Source organism: Coturnix japonica, chromosome 1, assembly GCF_054131305.1.
Source record: "Coturnix japonica strain WE chromosome 1, WE-NBRP24, whole genome shotgun sequence".
In the NCBI taxonomy this organism is placed as follows: Eukaryota; Metazoa; Chordata; class Aves; order Galliformes; family Phasianidae; genus Coturnix; species Coturnix japonica.
This window is the reverse complement of record NC_140663.1, coordinates 93,897,291-93,912,006: the sequence shown is the minus strand read 5'-3', so window position 1 is coordinate 93,912,006 and position 14,716 is coordinate 93,897,291. Positions and strand designations below refer to the sequence as shown.

Below are 14,716 nucleotides of genomic sequence, written 5' to 3'. Positions count from 1 at the left end.
GATTAATACTGTGAGGGCAGGCTGGGGAAGGGGAGGGCAGGAGGCCTGCCTTATTGAGAGAAACATTAACATGGGTTGGCCTAAGTGAATCTGAAACTACGTTACATTATTTGCTGTTTTTTGAAAATATAAATTCCTGTGCTTCTCATTTAGCTACTCAGAGTATTTTTTGTTAATTAGTGTGTATTTTATATTTTTAAATATTGAGTGAACTTGGAAAATAGAAGATGTAGCATGTATATCGCTGCCATATTGCTGCTGAAGAGCACTGAAGTGAACTGATAAATCTTTCATAGTTTTTTTTCCTACTTCAGGCTGGGGGAGAGTTGGATCAGACTTCATTTTAGTGTGGATCTCCCCTCCTCCTGGCCTTTTGCTCTGTTTCTTAAGTCAAAAACATTCTGATCTGATTTTTTTTTTCTTTTCTATTTTGTTCTGCTAGTGTAGAAAATGAGATATTTAGATTAAAGCCTGACTGTATCCTAATCTAATGGTTTTTCTGTAACCCGCCCAGACCTTTTTAGTGCTTCACTTGTTCCCATTTATTAGCTAACAAATATCTCTCAAGTTGATTCGGCATATTATAAAGGAGTGATACTGAAATCTCTTATACCTCTCCTTTTTGTTAAGCTCAGTAAAATTATAGGCAGTTCGAAAGTTTTATTTCAATTTTCGTTTATGTAACTGCCCTCATAATGTACAAAGTGTCACCTGTGTCAAGGTGTTTCGAAAGTAGCTTTAAAGTTCTAGTAAAAATGCAATATGTAATTTTAACTTAAACTCTAATGCCGTTTTTATTATGTATGAACAGTTGGCTGAATGTAGTTCCTGTTATCTGGTCTGTTACAACAGAATCAATTTAGAGCATTTTTATTCACATTATCAGAGATAAAGTTCTTAAGAAAAATGTATTCTAAAATAGTATAAGCTCTGCTGAGGCCTCCTAATTGAGATAAGGGAATTGGAGAAGAGGGAGAATGCCTTTTCGAGCCTCACAAATGCTTTGAGAAGCCTCCTCTCCCCATCACAGAGACTTCAAGTTCTCTGAGGATTCTTATTGCCCCAAAATTCTACAGTTGTCAACATGGAAGAGTGTGAGCAGTGTCTTTGCAGTGTTGTCTTGGTCTGTACACCACACCAGGTAATGCTGACTAACACATGCCCAGGCAGTCCTCTTGGAAGTCACTTACCAATAGATGATTCTTGGAACACTGATGCTTGCAGCAGCTGCCTTCTGTTTTTAATTCTTTTTTTTTTCCCTTCCTTTTTTTTCCTTCTTCCCCTCCCCTCACATTTGCCATTATTTCTTCAAGATAGTATTTATCGCATGATTAGAAGAGGTGGAGATTAAATGGGGTAAAAAAGCACCTTTGGGCAAAAACCTGTTGAAGAACTCATTGGAGTTGCTTTAAAGCAGTGCTTCAGAAAATGAGTTTTCCCAACTGAGAGTCAAAGTGCTTGTTTTGCTGAATTGGGATGTCAGTTCACTGTACCCTTTTTTCTGATGTAGCAGGTTCCAATTTTTGGAGAATAACTGTGCATAAGAGGTATAAGAGGTGCTTGAGCACAGTGAATATCTTTTGCACTTCTGTGGCTTTCAAAATCATCATTCCTGGTTCTGATTACCTTCAAAGGTGTCCCCTTTCTGGTGTCATGTGTAATTACATCCAAATAGAGTAAGGGTTCTTCTGAGTTCCACAAATGAAGCGATTTGACAAGCTTACGGTTCCCTTTTTGTGGGAACTTGTAAGAAGTGTTTTTGTTCAGTGTTATGCCTTTTTCTGTCAAACGTGCATCAAGATATAAAATATTCAGCTTTTGATTTCATTAATGTCACTCTTGTGGTGTCTTACATCAGACAGATTCGTTTCCTTTAAACCTTTTTTTTCAGTGTTGATGCAAGACACTTGACTTGGAGAGGAATCTGCAGAGAGTTGAATTTATAAGCTTTTATTAACCTTTTCAGTTGCATTACAAAATGTTCCATCCCGGTGGTTCGTCTTGATCTAATTTGGTCACCCTTGCTGTAGGTCTATAATATGATACATTTACTGTTCTTGTTCAGTTTATTGTCTTCATTCTGGTTGTTCATCTTACTCTAAAATCCATTTACTCCATTTACTCTCTCAAATTTTTGATCAGTGTGATAAAAGACATTTGAATAAAACAGTCAGTGTTCTGATACTGTGGACTAGGCTTAGGCACTAGGCAGTGTTTCTGAGCCTAAAGTCTGTGCAAATAACAAATGCTGTTTTACCATATTGCCCTCAGTATCTGCATGCAATTTACAGTTTATGGTAGTCCTTCGGGTAAGGATTCAGATCTTAATGGAAGATGATCTTCCGTGCTAATCCTGTCTTGATTTCTATCCACAATGACTTATTTGTATAAGAGAAAGCAGCCATGAGCCACTATTTGTTGAGCTTGACACAACAGTCTGTTCTTCACTCAACTGGTAGCCCATCCTCTCTAATCATAACATCCCAACTTGGATACCAAAATGTTGCCAGAAGAGGGAGGTGGTATTGAAATCTATGCTAAAAATAAAACAGGCATCTACTGCATTTTTTTTCTTACTCACTGATCTTGTCATTTCATCCTGGGAGGCAAGTCAGGTTGATCCATCATGATTTACGTTTGTTAAATCTTTTTTGGCTGTTGCAAGTTATCATCATCATCTCCCAGTGCCCAGAAATGACATTGAGGAGTACATGCTCCATGAGTTTCCCTGAGACTCAATTGAAAACAGCTAGCCTCTAATTCTCTGGATCATAATCTATGAAAGATATGTCAGCCAATTTGTGCTTTGACCCTTGTTTCAGAATCGGGTTTATGATTCAAAGTTTCTGACCGTGAATACATTCCCTAGAGAACCAACGTATGAAGTGTAGAGAAGTTTCTAGAAGTTTTTCTGTTGTATTTCTGTAACGCTCAAAAGCACGGATTACTGTCCATTCAGAAATGCCCTTGCTTGCATGAAGTAATGGCAATGTTCATCAGTTGTCCTTTTCTTGTAATTATTGTTTTATAAATAAAAAGCTGTGATCACTGGATGCAAAATGTAATGTTGCATTTAGTCTACCCATCTGCTTATCTTTAATGTCCTTGAATTGGCTCTTTTTTTTGTCCCAGACTGTTTCATCCCAGCTATTTTGTACATCGTAGATGCCATACCACTCTGCCACCCTTACTGCAAGACGTGCAAAGGTTTTGCTGTAGAGTGTAAAAACACATTTTGGTGGGTAGTCGCTACTGTGCTTATCTGTAAACTTTGCAAAGCCCAAAGGTGGTTTCCTATTTTCCCAGGGCACTTATAACACGGTGAAGTTTTTCAACAACAGGCAATGGCAGTTCGAATATAAGTTTCATCTCAGCAAAAAGAATAGTCAGGGATCTGTGGTTATGGTAACTGGTTGCTTAGTCTGCTAATAATCAGCAAAGTATTTCTGCTAAGTTGGTCTTCAACTGCTGTGTATTCAGTTATTTATTCACTCGTCAGATCCTTAGCACAAGAAGATATTACAGAAATAATTGCAGTCTGACGTGATGTTATAGTGGTTTCTCTTCTTTGCAAGAGAGTGCAAAAAGCATGACTTAAATTACTGCTGGAGTAAAAAGAATCTGAGTTCTGTAATGAAACATGTAATATGAAGGTGTTTAGGAGGGAAAACAGAAGCAAAACCAAAGTGTTACTTCAGGAAATATATTCTTATTTGAGGTCTGTTTTGTCATTGGAATACTAGTGCTTGAAACGACCTTTGATGACCAAACCTTAAGGCAGTATGTATTATTGAATACACTTGAATTATTTCCAGCTATGTTTATGGTCATTATCTTTTCTAGACATCAGTGACTGGTGGAGTTTTCTCTAGCTTTGCTGCTAATAGCAGTTGCTTTACCCAAATTACTAAAGGTTGCCCATGAGAAACATCTCATCATGTAATAAAGCCAAGCATTTTGGGCATACTGGTCCCAGCAGTGGTGAATTGTTTCGAAGTGTCCTGTCTTTGTGCTGTCTAACCATTTGATCGGTGTCTTCAGCAAATCACTAAGTAATGACTAAGTAATATATTAGTAAACTAATTAATCTAACTACCTCTTACTGTATGCTGTTTCCAATTCAGAGCCCATTTTTCAAGTAGCTGTTACATAATCAAGCACGGTGTCACTTCAACCAGAAGGGAGGCTCAAAATGTTGAACTGCTCGGAGATTTGCGCTTACAGATCTTGCTGCAAAATATGTCTGCTGCCTGCTGTGAGAGCAGGAGCAGAAATGGTAACAAGTGCTTTTAGACTTGTCGTGCGTCTCAGTAGCAGCAGAATATGGTGTTAATGGCTACAGTGTTAAAATTCATGTATTCAGTAACATTCATAAAGCATAATCTTTTTTGAAATTCAGCCATACTATTGCTTGGAAAAACCCGAGGGCAGCTGGGGGAAAAATAAGGTTCACAAAGATGATTTCTTAAGATTTGGAGTGCATCCACTTTTGAGAAATGCAATTAAGTTTTATTTGGTACATACGCTTGCATGTGAGAAAGATCATTAAAACTGATCCTGCTGTATTGATTATTTTTATTAATTAAATCAGGCAGTTTTTATAGCCATTTCTCAGAGGATGCTTTAAAAGCTGCTAGCTTTTGTTCTTTTTGATGTTTTTGTAAACTGACTTTGTTATAATCCTGCTGAATATGAAGAAGAGTGAGTGTTGTCTTGAATAAGCCTGGGAGTCAAACAGGACTACACTGCATAGACTGTTTAGCGATTGAAAACAAGGGCAAATTCTCTTTATTTTTTGTCTTAACTGGTGCTGACTGGCTGTTAGCAGACATCAGTGCAGATGGGAAACCCCGCTGTGGTGCAAGAGGAGGAGGTCCCACACCAGAGACTAAATGCCTGCTGTAAACAAGCGTTTGAGAACAGTACATGTTGATCGTAAAGAGATTGCACCTCCTCAGCTTTTCCTTATCTTTCTTATCAAGTTGCTATTGCCAAGTGCTTCACCCTAGCATGTGGCACTCCAGCTCTTCTCACTGATGCAGAGTATGGAAAGGGTTTGGGGTCTCATTGCTGGAGAGCCAGCTGTGTGGCCTGGTGATGTTTAGTACAGATTTACTGCTTTGTTTCCCACTGTAGGTACCAGGGGCCCATGATGAGGCCCTGAGAGCTGCCTGTGCAAGCTTGCTGCTACAGCTTCTCCCTCTACAGGTTTTTTTGTTATTTGCTTGGTGCTTAACCTACACCATGCTCTTGTTACTGAATGTCCCACCTTGTGGTGATAAGAGAATTCTAAAGGAGCTCATCAGAGCTGCCAGAAGGCACGAGGGAATTAAAATTGTGGGTCTAGAACCAAAAAAACCCAACTCCATGAAGGTCAACTTAGTAAACAAAAAAAAGCAAAACCACAACAACTACTACAACAACAAACAATCCTGAAAACAACTGAGATTATTCTTGATTATCTTTTCCCTGTTATTAATGTCTCAAGATCGGATGAATGATTCTGGTGTGGAGAGTGTTTAGTCTATGTACCAGCAACCTTTCTCCACCCTTCATGAAACAAGTCCGTCAAGTGATAGATGATCCTTTGCTAACATGTATGATGAGGCCCAGGGCAGTGATCCTGTTTCCTCCTTTTCAGCCTTCCTGGGTGAGCAATTCCTGACAGTGTTGTTTCTAAAACCCTAAGTAATAGGGTCTAGAAAAGTGCCCCTTTAAAGGATATAAGAAAAAAGTGTTTTAGAATAAAAGTGACGAGGCTGTGGAAGAGGTTGCCCAGAGAGCTGGTGGATGCCCTGCCCCTGGAAACACTCAAGGTCAGGCTGGATGGGGCTCTGAGCACCTAATCGAGCTATAGGTGTCCCTGTTCATTGCAGAGGAGTTGGACTAGATGACCTTTAAATGTCCATTCTAACTCAAACAGTTCTGTGAATATATGATTCTGTGATGTGATCCCAAACTCTTGCAGTCTCTTCCGCTTTATCTTTCTGGTAATAGAAGATCTTTTTTTATTAGTATTATTATTTTCTTCCCCTAGTGTAGGCCTTCCCTCCCCCACACTGAAAAGAAAATGTTTCAGATTACTTGTTTTTTTCCACAATAACTTCTGGGGATATAGAGTAGATGATACTCTTACCTTCTTTTTTTTATCCCCTGCACTCCCTTTCTGGACAGAGATGGTCAGTGCTCAGCGAGTAATAATGTTGCTGTCTTTCTTTCACAGAAATTTCCTGTAAAAAACTGCATGGAGGCAGGATGCTTTGCAAACTGCAGGCATGCAACTGCATATTCCAGACAGTGTTGAGTAAACAGCCTGAATGTGCGTCCTTTCTTGTGGAGTGTTTTTGTCTTTGAAAGTGCCACTATCCTATTTACCCTCCAGTTTCTTGATAACTCGGTTGTAGTACGGGATATTTCAAAACTTTCCTTGGGTTCTACTTTGGGACTTTTTATAAGTCTTACTAAATCTTCACAAAATGATCTCATTAAACCTTTCACACTTCTGTCCCTTAAAGTTTTTCAGTGCTATTTTTTTCTTCTGTGAATTCTGCTGACTGTTTTGTGTAGGTGAAGAGATTTCCAGTAAGTTCTTGGTTATTCTGTGTTCCTTTAGAGAAGTACTGTTTTCTCTGCTCTACAGCATTCAGAATCGAGGAGTGTTTTCTAATTTGCCTTAGTTATCAGCACCTTTCAGCTTTTCTTTGCATTCTATTTTTATACCACTGCAGAGGATCTGTTTTAGCTAGACAAACTGCAGTTAGCTCAGGATGGGACTTGGAATCCTTTAAAAAATAAATAAATGTGGTAACCACCCACAAGTGGTATCTTACACTTATAATCTTTTTTCCAGTCTGAACAGCTGGGCTTCAATCTACAATGCGTTCCCCAGTCCTTCAGAGCAATTGCCCATGTCCTACTATAGATTTGTCAAACAATACTACTGTGATAATTGAGTGAAAAGTAGAAAGGTGGGTCTAATTGCCTGTTATGAAGGCAGCAGGGAAAACAAATTCTGTTGGGACTGCAGAAAGCAGAGGGGTGGGAAACTGAAGCAATTAAGGGTGTTGTGGGAGGAGGTGAAAAGGTCTTTGCTTGCGTAGCATCACAGAGGAGCTTTTTGACTGAAACAGGATGGAGCTGAGCTCTCCAGATTGACATCTGTAGAGTTTTTGTTATTTTTGCAGTTCCCTAAGTATTTCTAGGAAACAGAGCAGCATTACAGAACTGCGGGGGAGAGGACTATGTTTGCAACAAATACTCTCTGATTTATGGCAGAAGCTTTAAAGATGCTGATCACTGCATTGAGGAACTGGAAAGGAGCAACTTGGTCCTGAAATTTCTTGACTTTCTTGACTGGGCATCCATTTTTTGGGATGATTTCTCAGTAAGTCCTAAGTTAGAGGCTGTGTTTTGATTTGTGATGCAAAGCAAGAAAATTTGCCCTTCTGAGTAATTGGTGCCTAGAGAAAGCAAACCAAAGAGAAAACCCTTCAGATGGCCTTTTGTTAGTGACCTTTGCTGCTGGTTGCACGGATAACAAGTTCTGATAGGGTGTTTGGTGGCTTGTTTTTGAGTTTGTGGGCCATTTAGACTGTAGGCATTAGGAAAAGGCATCCCAACATGTGACCTAACCCATGAGGCTGGGTTAGTGGGCACTGGCACAGTTCTGTTATGTTTCATTAGGGTGCAAGAGAGGGACAGAACAGACATGTTGCTGTGTTCCCAGAAAGACTTCTCCTCAAAGATGGGGGAGAGCTGTGGAAGGAATAATAGAGCAGTAAATGAGCTTAATGCTTCAATGAGCCACAGAGGTACTGTAGGCTTTGAAGAAATGTTTGTGTGCCTTGTCTGTAGTGATGCTGGAGCATGTGATGATGTGCATTTGAATTTTCTTATGTGTAAACAAATGTATCTGTTATTGGCGTAATGCATAAAATATGAATGATGCTTACATTCTGTCTGGAAAGTAAGCCAATTTCATCAAAAAATGCACTCAAGCAAATAAAAAAAAAAAAGTAGCAGGGTGAGCAGAAAAATCCATTTATGTCAGTGATCAAAGAGTTATGGAGGAAGAAGGAAGAAGATAAGAGAATAACCCTTCTTCTGTACAGAACCTTATGAAAACAAAGACGTAATAAACACCGCAAATTGCTTTGAGGTGCAGCTCTTACGTGGTTCATTATTTCATGTGGACAAATGCATTTTACCAGGTTGTACCTAAAAAGTTTTAGCCCTTTGACACCAGAAGTTTTCATAAGGTATTTGGCCTTTCAAAAAATTATGGTCAAACAAAACCAGGTTTAGCACCTGATGTGCATTTGCTGGTGTCCGTATTCAGATGTCATTTTGTTCAGTACAATGGGTCTTCTTCTGCCTTGATCTTTTGTCACCAGTATGGTCATATATTGCGTGCCACCAAAGTGCTTGTGAAAAGCACATTATCATGATTTTTCAGTATGGTTTTGAGAGTACTGAGACATAAAGTACAGCTAAGACGGCCAGTTAGTTTTTAATCTAAGAAAGTCAGAAATTTTTACCTTTTTTTAGCATAATGGACAAATTGTGCAAATGCTGATATTAGTATTGGTAGTCATTCATAGATAAAAGCTTAGGTAGATATTGCCTTTCAAGTAACTACAGATGGGATTTTACTTACTATCTCAGCACTGCTTCTCTTTCACTTCCATTTAAAATGAAATTTGAAATTGGAGAAATCTCTGAAACCTCTGTTTACCATGTGCTGTTTAAAGCCCTTTAAAGCAGACTGAAGGAGTTTTGTAATCTGCCTGGACACGGTCATTCTGGAGTGAGAGGAAAGCCATGCATGAAGCAGGGCCAGTGCCACCCCTAGGTGTGGGGCAATGCAGTGCTTTATCGTAGCAGCATCTGCCTCTTCACCTGTGGGTGCTAGGTCCAAAAGCTTGGACAACACTGGGACTTGTTCGTTATGTTTCCAGATAGCTGTGCTTACTGAATCATTTACCTGAAAAACAAAATGCATTTTTAAAGTGAACTGTCCTGTGAGTAAGACTTCAAATGTGATGCTTTCTGCTATGTAAGCATCACCCTTAATAGCGACACCTGAAGTTACATGACTGAGTAAATCTAAGGGACATACTTACTGTAGGCACAAGAGCGAACAAACATGCTGAAAGCCGAGCTGTTCCATCTATAGAACAGGGCTTCACAGAGCCCATGGGCTGGGAAGGGCTCTACCACTTTCTGCCCAGTGTCCTGGCATGTGGCTGCCAGGTGTGATCCATGGAAAATCATAGCAAAAGACACATTTCTCCCAACGTTCTCAAGAACATGTGCTCAGACAATCTTGTAATTCATTTCAGCAAGGCCTTGTGCTCATTGATGGCACTAAAAATGAATCCATGAGTCCTGGAACTCCAGCATTTGCAGTATATTTTCATGCAAAAGTTAGAACAGGCTCTCTTTGAAAGTACTCCCCTGAACATAATTTGAGCATACTTATTTTTCGGTTGAGATCCCAGCCATCTGCTAGCAGGCGTTTGGTTTCGTCACAGATTTGGTTTCATTACCTTTCTCATCTTTGCTCTCTTTTTGTGTGATGTTGGATGGATCCTCACATCCCAACTGTTTTATACAGTGGATGGAAGATCTGCTGACCGTGCCTCACACAGCATATGGTATTTTCATTTTGAATTATTTTGCCCTGACATATTATCTGCCATTTGAACAGATAGGGCAGTCATGTTCTTGTAAATGTGCTCGCTTGCTGAGCCTTTTTCTTCCTAGGGTAGATTTAAAAGACTGTGGTCAGATGCCTTTGCTAGGATCCTGTTATTAGAGGTTGAGTCCTGATAGACTTTGTAGTCTTTGCCGGTTGAAATATGTATTTTTGCACCAAAATGTGAGGTCTTGCAGTGCAAAAACTGTTGTTGTTCCGGGAGTATTTTTCAGAGAGTGCAGTATGCTTGTCTATGAAAATTATTCAATAGTAAAATGTTTCATTATAATCTGTGACTGTGATCTGTAATGTGTTGCAAAGCTGTCTTTGATACGTGTCGACTGCTACTCTGTTGGGGTCCGCTGGGAAGTGACAGTGTGATGGCTGCTACAAATGTAATGGAAAATTGGGCATCGGGAAAGAGATGAACTGATGTTTGTAAAATGAAATTAAGCTGTGATTTCCGATGTTTGCATGATGTCTTGCAATGATGCTTGCCTCTTTGAAAGGGCTGACAATAGCAGGACACAGGGAAATGGTTTTAAGTTGAAAGAGGGAAGATTTAGGTTGGAAGTTAGGGGGAAGTTCTTCACTAGGAGAGTGGTTAGGCCCTGGAACAGGCTGCCCAGGGAGGTTGTGGATGCCCCGTCCTTGGAGGTGTTCAGGACCAGGTTGGACGGGGCCCTGGGCAACCTGATCTAGTAAATATGTATGTTTGGTGGCCCTGCCAGGCAGGGGCGTTGGAACTACATGATCCTTGAGGTACCTTCCAATCCGGGTCATTCTGTGATTCTGTGTGATTCTGTGATGTGTAGCACTTAAGCATAGTGAATACAACTTAGATATAACTGTTTAAAGACTTAGGTTTGAGTTGGGAACAAGCAGTTTAGTTTCAGAAGAGCAAGCAGAATATTCTCTGCCTTTGGCTGAATGAATTGTAAACACAAGGGGTTTTTTGTGGTTTTGTTTGTTTGCCTTTAACATGGTAACTTGATCTCAGCCTGGAATTACCCTTCAGGGCTGTTTTCTCCAGAAGGGCCAGAAACTCAGAAGGCAGAGCAGGCTGCTTTTGTTCAGACCTTCCCTGCAATAACAGGCAAACGTCTCCTGAAAAACAAGTGGTTATTCTACTTGCCTCTTGGATTACTTGAGGGAATTTAGTGATTTATGAACTCATCAGGAGACAAATTGTGCCGTCATGTTTTATTATTAGAGTTACCTCAGCAGACCAGAGATGTAGGACTAGAATCAAAATGCAGGAGACCTTGAAAAAGACAGAAAAATACAGAAAACAGGGTTAAATGCAAGCCTTACAGCAGTAGTACCAGTGGTGGCAGTAATACCACTCCTTTGTGGTTAGGGTTCATCTTCAAGGTAAATTTTGCCAGTCCTTTTGCCTATGGAGAACTGCTATTTTAGAGCTCACTGACATTGGCCCTCACTCAGGAGGCAGAGAATTGTGCACTCTTCACATGTTTATTTCCTCTGAGTAGTCTGTGGGTTACTTGTTCAAAAAATCAAGCAGTCCCCGAAGGCATAATGACTCAGCAGCACTGAAAGTTAAATGAATACCGAAGTTGTACAGATAGAAGCCTGTCCACAAGCCAAATGTATTTTGAGTGCTACTTCCTGGTGGGCTTGTGTTTCTGGTAGACTGGCTCAAGCAAAATAAATGTTTCAGTTGTCAACTGAACTGAATTCCCTCTGTCAAACTGCCACTTGAACAGGAATTTATTAAAACAGCCAAAAAGCCCCCAAACCCACCTAGAGCAAAAATGCAAAGCTTTGCATTTCAACTTCATACATAGTTGTAAGAAATGGAATTTAAAAAGCTTCCAGAGCATGATCTTTTTATGTATTGATAAAGCTCAAAAGACTCATTTGCAAAGTTGTGTATAATTCTGTATAATGAAGGAATATTATGCCAAACAACTGCCTTCCTCCCCAGTTTCTTCTGAGAACCGAAGGGGGCTTGTTCCCCTCTAGGTTGTTTATTTCCATGAGATTTCAGCAACTGGCTTCAAAATGGAGTCTCACTTGGAATGCGAATTCAGGTTACCATGAAGATATGATTACCTTATTTTCAAGGAATCTGATTTGTTAAAGCAGATGCATGTTTTTTAGTAAACTGGTATGTGTTAAATAAGTCTCTTTTTCTTCTTTTTTAATTACATACTGCCAGGCATGGTTTGGTATTAATATTGCAGCCTGGGCTGCATTGCACAGAACTTCTGATATTTAGCTTTCCTCTGTATTTTTGAGATGCACAGCTCTGTGATACACTAGTATTTGTTACTTTGCTGAAATTATATAGGCTAGTTTTTTGGAGTAATGAGGTACACTATTAATTGCCTTCTAGCTCTGCGCTCACAGTGCTGTGGCAATAATACTGGGTGTTAAGGTGATTGGAATGTTTCACGCAGAAGTTAACAGGTGTGTTGGTATTTGGACTCTTATGCCTATGCATATCTTAACTCAGAAAGACCTCTCTGAATGTTTTGTGTGCTTGAACAGGCAACAACAACAACATGTAACTGCAGATATTTACGAAAGGCACTGCCCTGTGATAGCAATGCAGACATACTCTGTGAGCAGATACCCATGTGCTCTCTTAGTGCTCAGGTACTCCATTACTTATGAGCTGAATCATTGTGGGGGGTGGGGCAGGATTGTCCCCCACAACTTCGTGACTACAGCTAAAAGCAAGCTGCACATTTATTCACATTTTAGTGCATTATTTAGGTGTGACACCTCTGGCAGTAGATACTCCATTAACAGAAGCTGCAAATTTTGTATTTTGGATTAGCAGAAAGCGTTTCAACTCATTATTTCTGCAAGTTTATTCTACATACCTTCAGAAAGCACTTCTGTTAATAATTTGCAAGCAGTAGAGTGTGTCACACAAGGGTAGAGGTAATAAAATCCTTTTTTTCCTAGTAAATTAAGCAACCGAATTTAAAGACCTGAGATCAAAAGCATTGAAGTAGAACAAGGAACTTTGTGTGAAAAGTACATCCTGGTGATTAGCAAAGCTATATGCATGTATTTGCTGAACTGTGTTTTCCCCCAGTGCAAGGGGGTGTTGATTATTTTTAAAACAGGCTTTGTTAATGTAAGCCTCAAGGACTGTTTCATCAGGTCCCTGAGATGACCCTGTACTGAACAGCAAACTTGAAGTCATCTCTTTCCAATTCATTAACTCATTATTGTGTCCGTTCAGCCATTGGGACATCGTGGTTTGTTCATTTAAAACCCACTGTAGTTTTTTGGACACTGCAGACAATTGCTCTGGGGAGCTGATCGTTTATGCCAGCCGAGTCATGTGCTTCACAATGCAGGGTCTGTTCAGTACATCAACTTTTCAAAAGCGTTCTACAGTTTTTTGGTCTTTTTTTCTTTTAAAACATTTTTCAAGGGTTTGGGTTTGTTCATTTGTAAAGCCAGAATTGTACAGGACTAGTGATTTTAGTCTAATGAATCATGTTATTCATCAGCTGAGTTTCTTTTTAATTGTAAGTATTGAAGCTGTGATCATTGTGTACTCCAGTGGTGTTGTTGCACTTCTGTGCTACTACTAAAGGCAGCACAATTTCTTTGGTCAGATCTGTCCATGGTAAAGGCCTTTTTCCCCCACTCTGTTCAGATCCAGGTAGGCAGGTGGTGATGAGTCATCATGTTCCATGGCTTCTGAGCTCTGCTGCCCTTCTTGGTTAATCTGAATTCACCTGGCTGATGTAATGAGGTTGCAAGAGAGGGTCTACATCACAACAACAACTCAGCGGACTATTAGTACTGCAACTAAGTATAAATACTCTAGGATTATTAAATACAATATGTTAGGATAACATTTACTCCATAATGGAAAAACTTAATATTCCAAAACACTTCAGCCCCCTTCCCTACACAAGCCCTACACAGATGCATAAGCAGAGCGTCATCATCCCTCCCAGCATCCTGTGCTAGTCTTCCGTGAGCTAGATCCCACCATCTCTTAGCTTCATGTTGCACCACACATCATCAGTGGGTCCAGCATGTTTCACGCAACTCAAGTAGAAGTTGCCATGTTATGCTAAAGTTTCCATAATCAGTATCAAAATCAGATCAAAGTAAAGAGCGTTGTGGAAATTCAGGAACTGCACCATTCTTTGCAAACAGCCCCTGCTGCTCATCCATGAAAGCTGGCTTATGCCTACCAAGAGACTTAGCAAGATGAGGTACCAGATGCAAAATGACTGATTATTATTCATGTGTTGCTTTTTATTAAATTTACTGTTATCTTTTCTTTCAGTGGGTGAGTTTGTGAGTGATGCCCTCCTGGTACCGGACAAGTGCAAGTTCCTTCACCAGGAAAGGATGGATGTGTGTGAAACTCACCTGCACTGGCATACTGTTGCTAAAGAGGTACGTTAATCTGCTTTTCTAGAACTGTATCACTGTTCTGAGAATGAGCTGGAGTTATAGCATCGCTGATGAAAAGAAGTTAAAAAGGTTGTTTATGAATGGTTGTGTAGAAGGCTTTTTGATACACTTAATAAGAAAATTATGCATTATTTAACATGAACCCTATTTAATAACATTATTATTTCCCCATGTTCCATTACTCATGATGTTTTCTGCCTCATCTGGCTTCCCTTGCTACTGTTGCTCTGGAGCTAAAGATTAACTGATAAACTGTAATCGATGAAGGCTATGCCTTTACTGTTACCCTCAATTGGTGTCATATTGCTATACCAGCTACTTCACAGGGCCTCAAGATGCATTATGTGAAGTTCAGCGTGGAAGTTTAAGACACCTTGTGAAACACAGAACTGTACAAAGCTATCCTGCAGTCAAGTACAGAGTTCAAATTGTCAGTACTTTAACTGAATACAGAAATGAACTTAATGTTGCAATTGCTAATATGTATCTGCCACTGTTGTCCTTACCTGGAGAGACTGTATCAATAAGAAACAAGATAAGCTTCAAAATGTATTGTTGCTGTTTTGTTTCAAGCCTCCTAATTTGTATATTGTCCCACCC

At 39.8% G+C, this 14,716-nt stretch overlaps 1 protein-coding gene across 2 annotated transcripts in view; it reads left to right on the top strand.

Annotated features, from left to right (window-relative positions):
- The window catches only part of APP (amyloid beta precursor protein), a 185,768-nt gene that overhangs the window by 73,850 nt on the left and 97,202 nt on the right, over positions 1 to 14,716 (top strand). For both annotated transcript variants that reach the window (XM_015880839.3, XM_015880829.3), the window contains exon 4: positions 13,986 to 14,098. In XM_015880839.3, the coding sequence (XP_015736325.2) occupies positions 13,986 to 14,098 (113 nt within the window). The remainder of the gene's footprint in view (positions 1 to 13,985; positions 14,099 to 14,716) is intronic.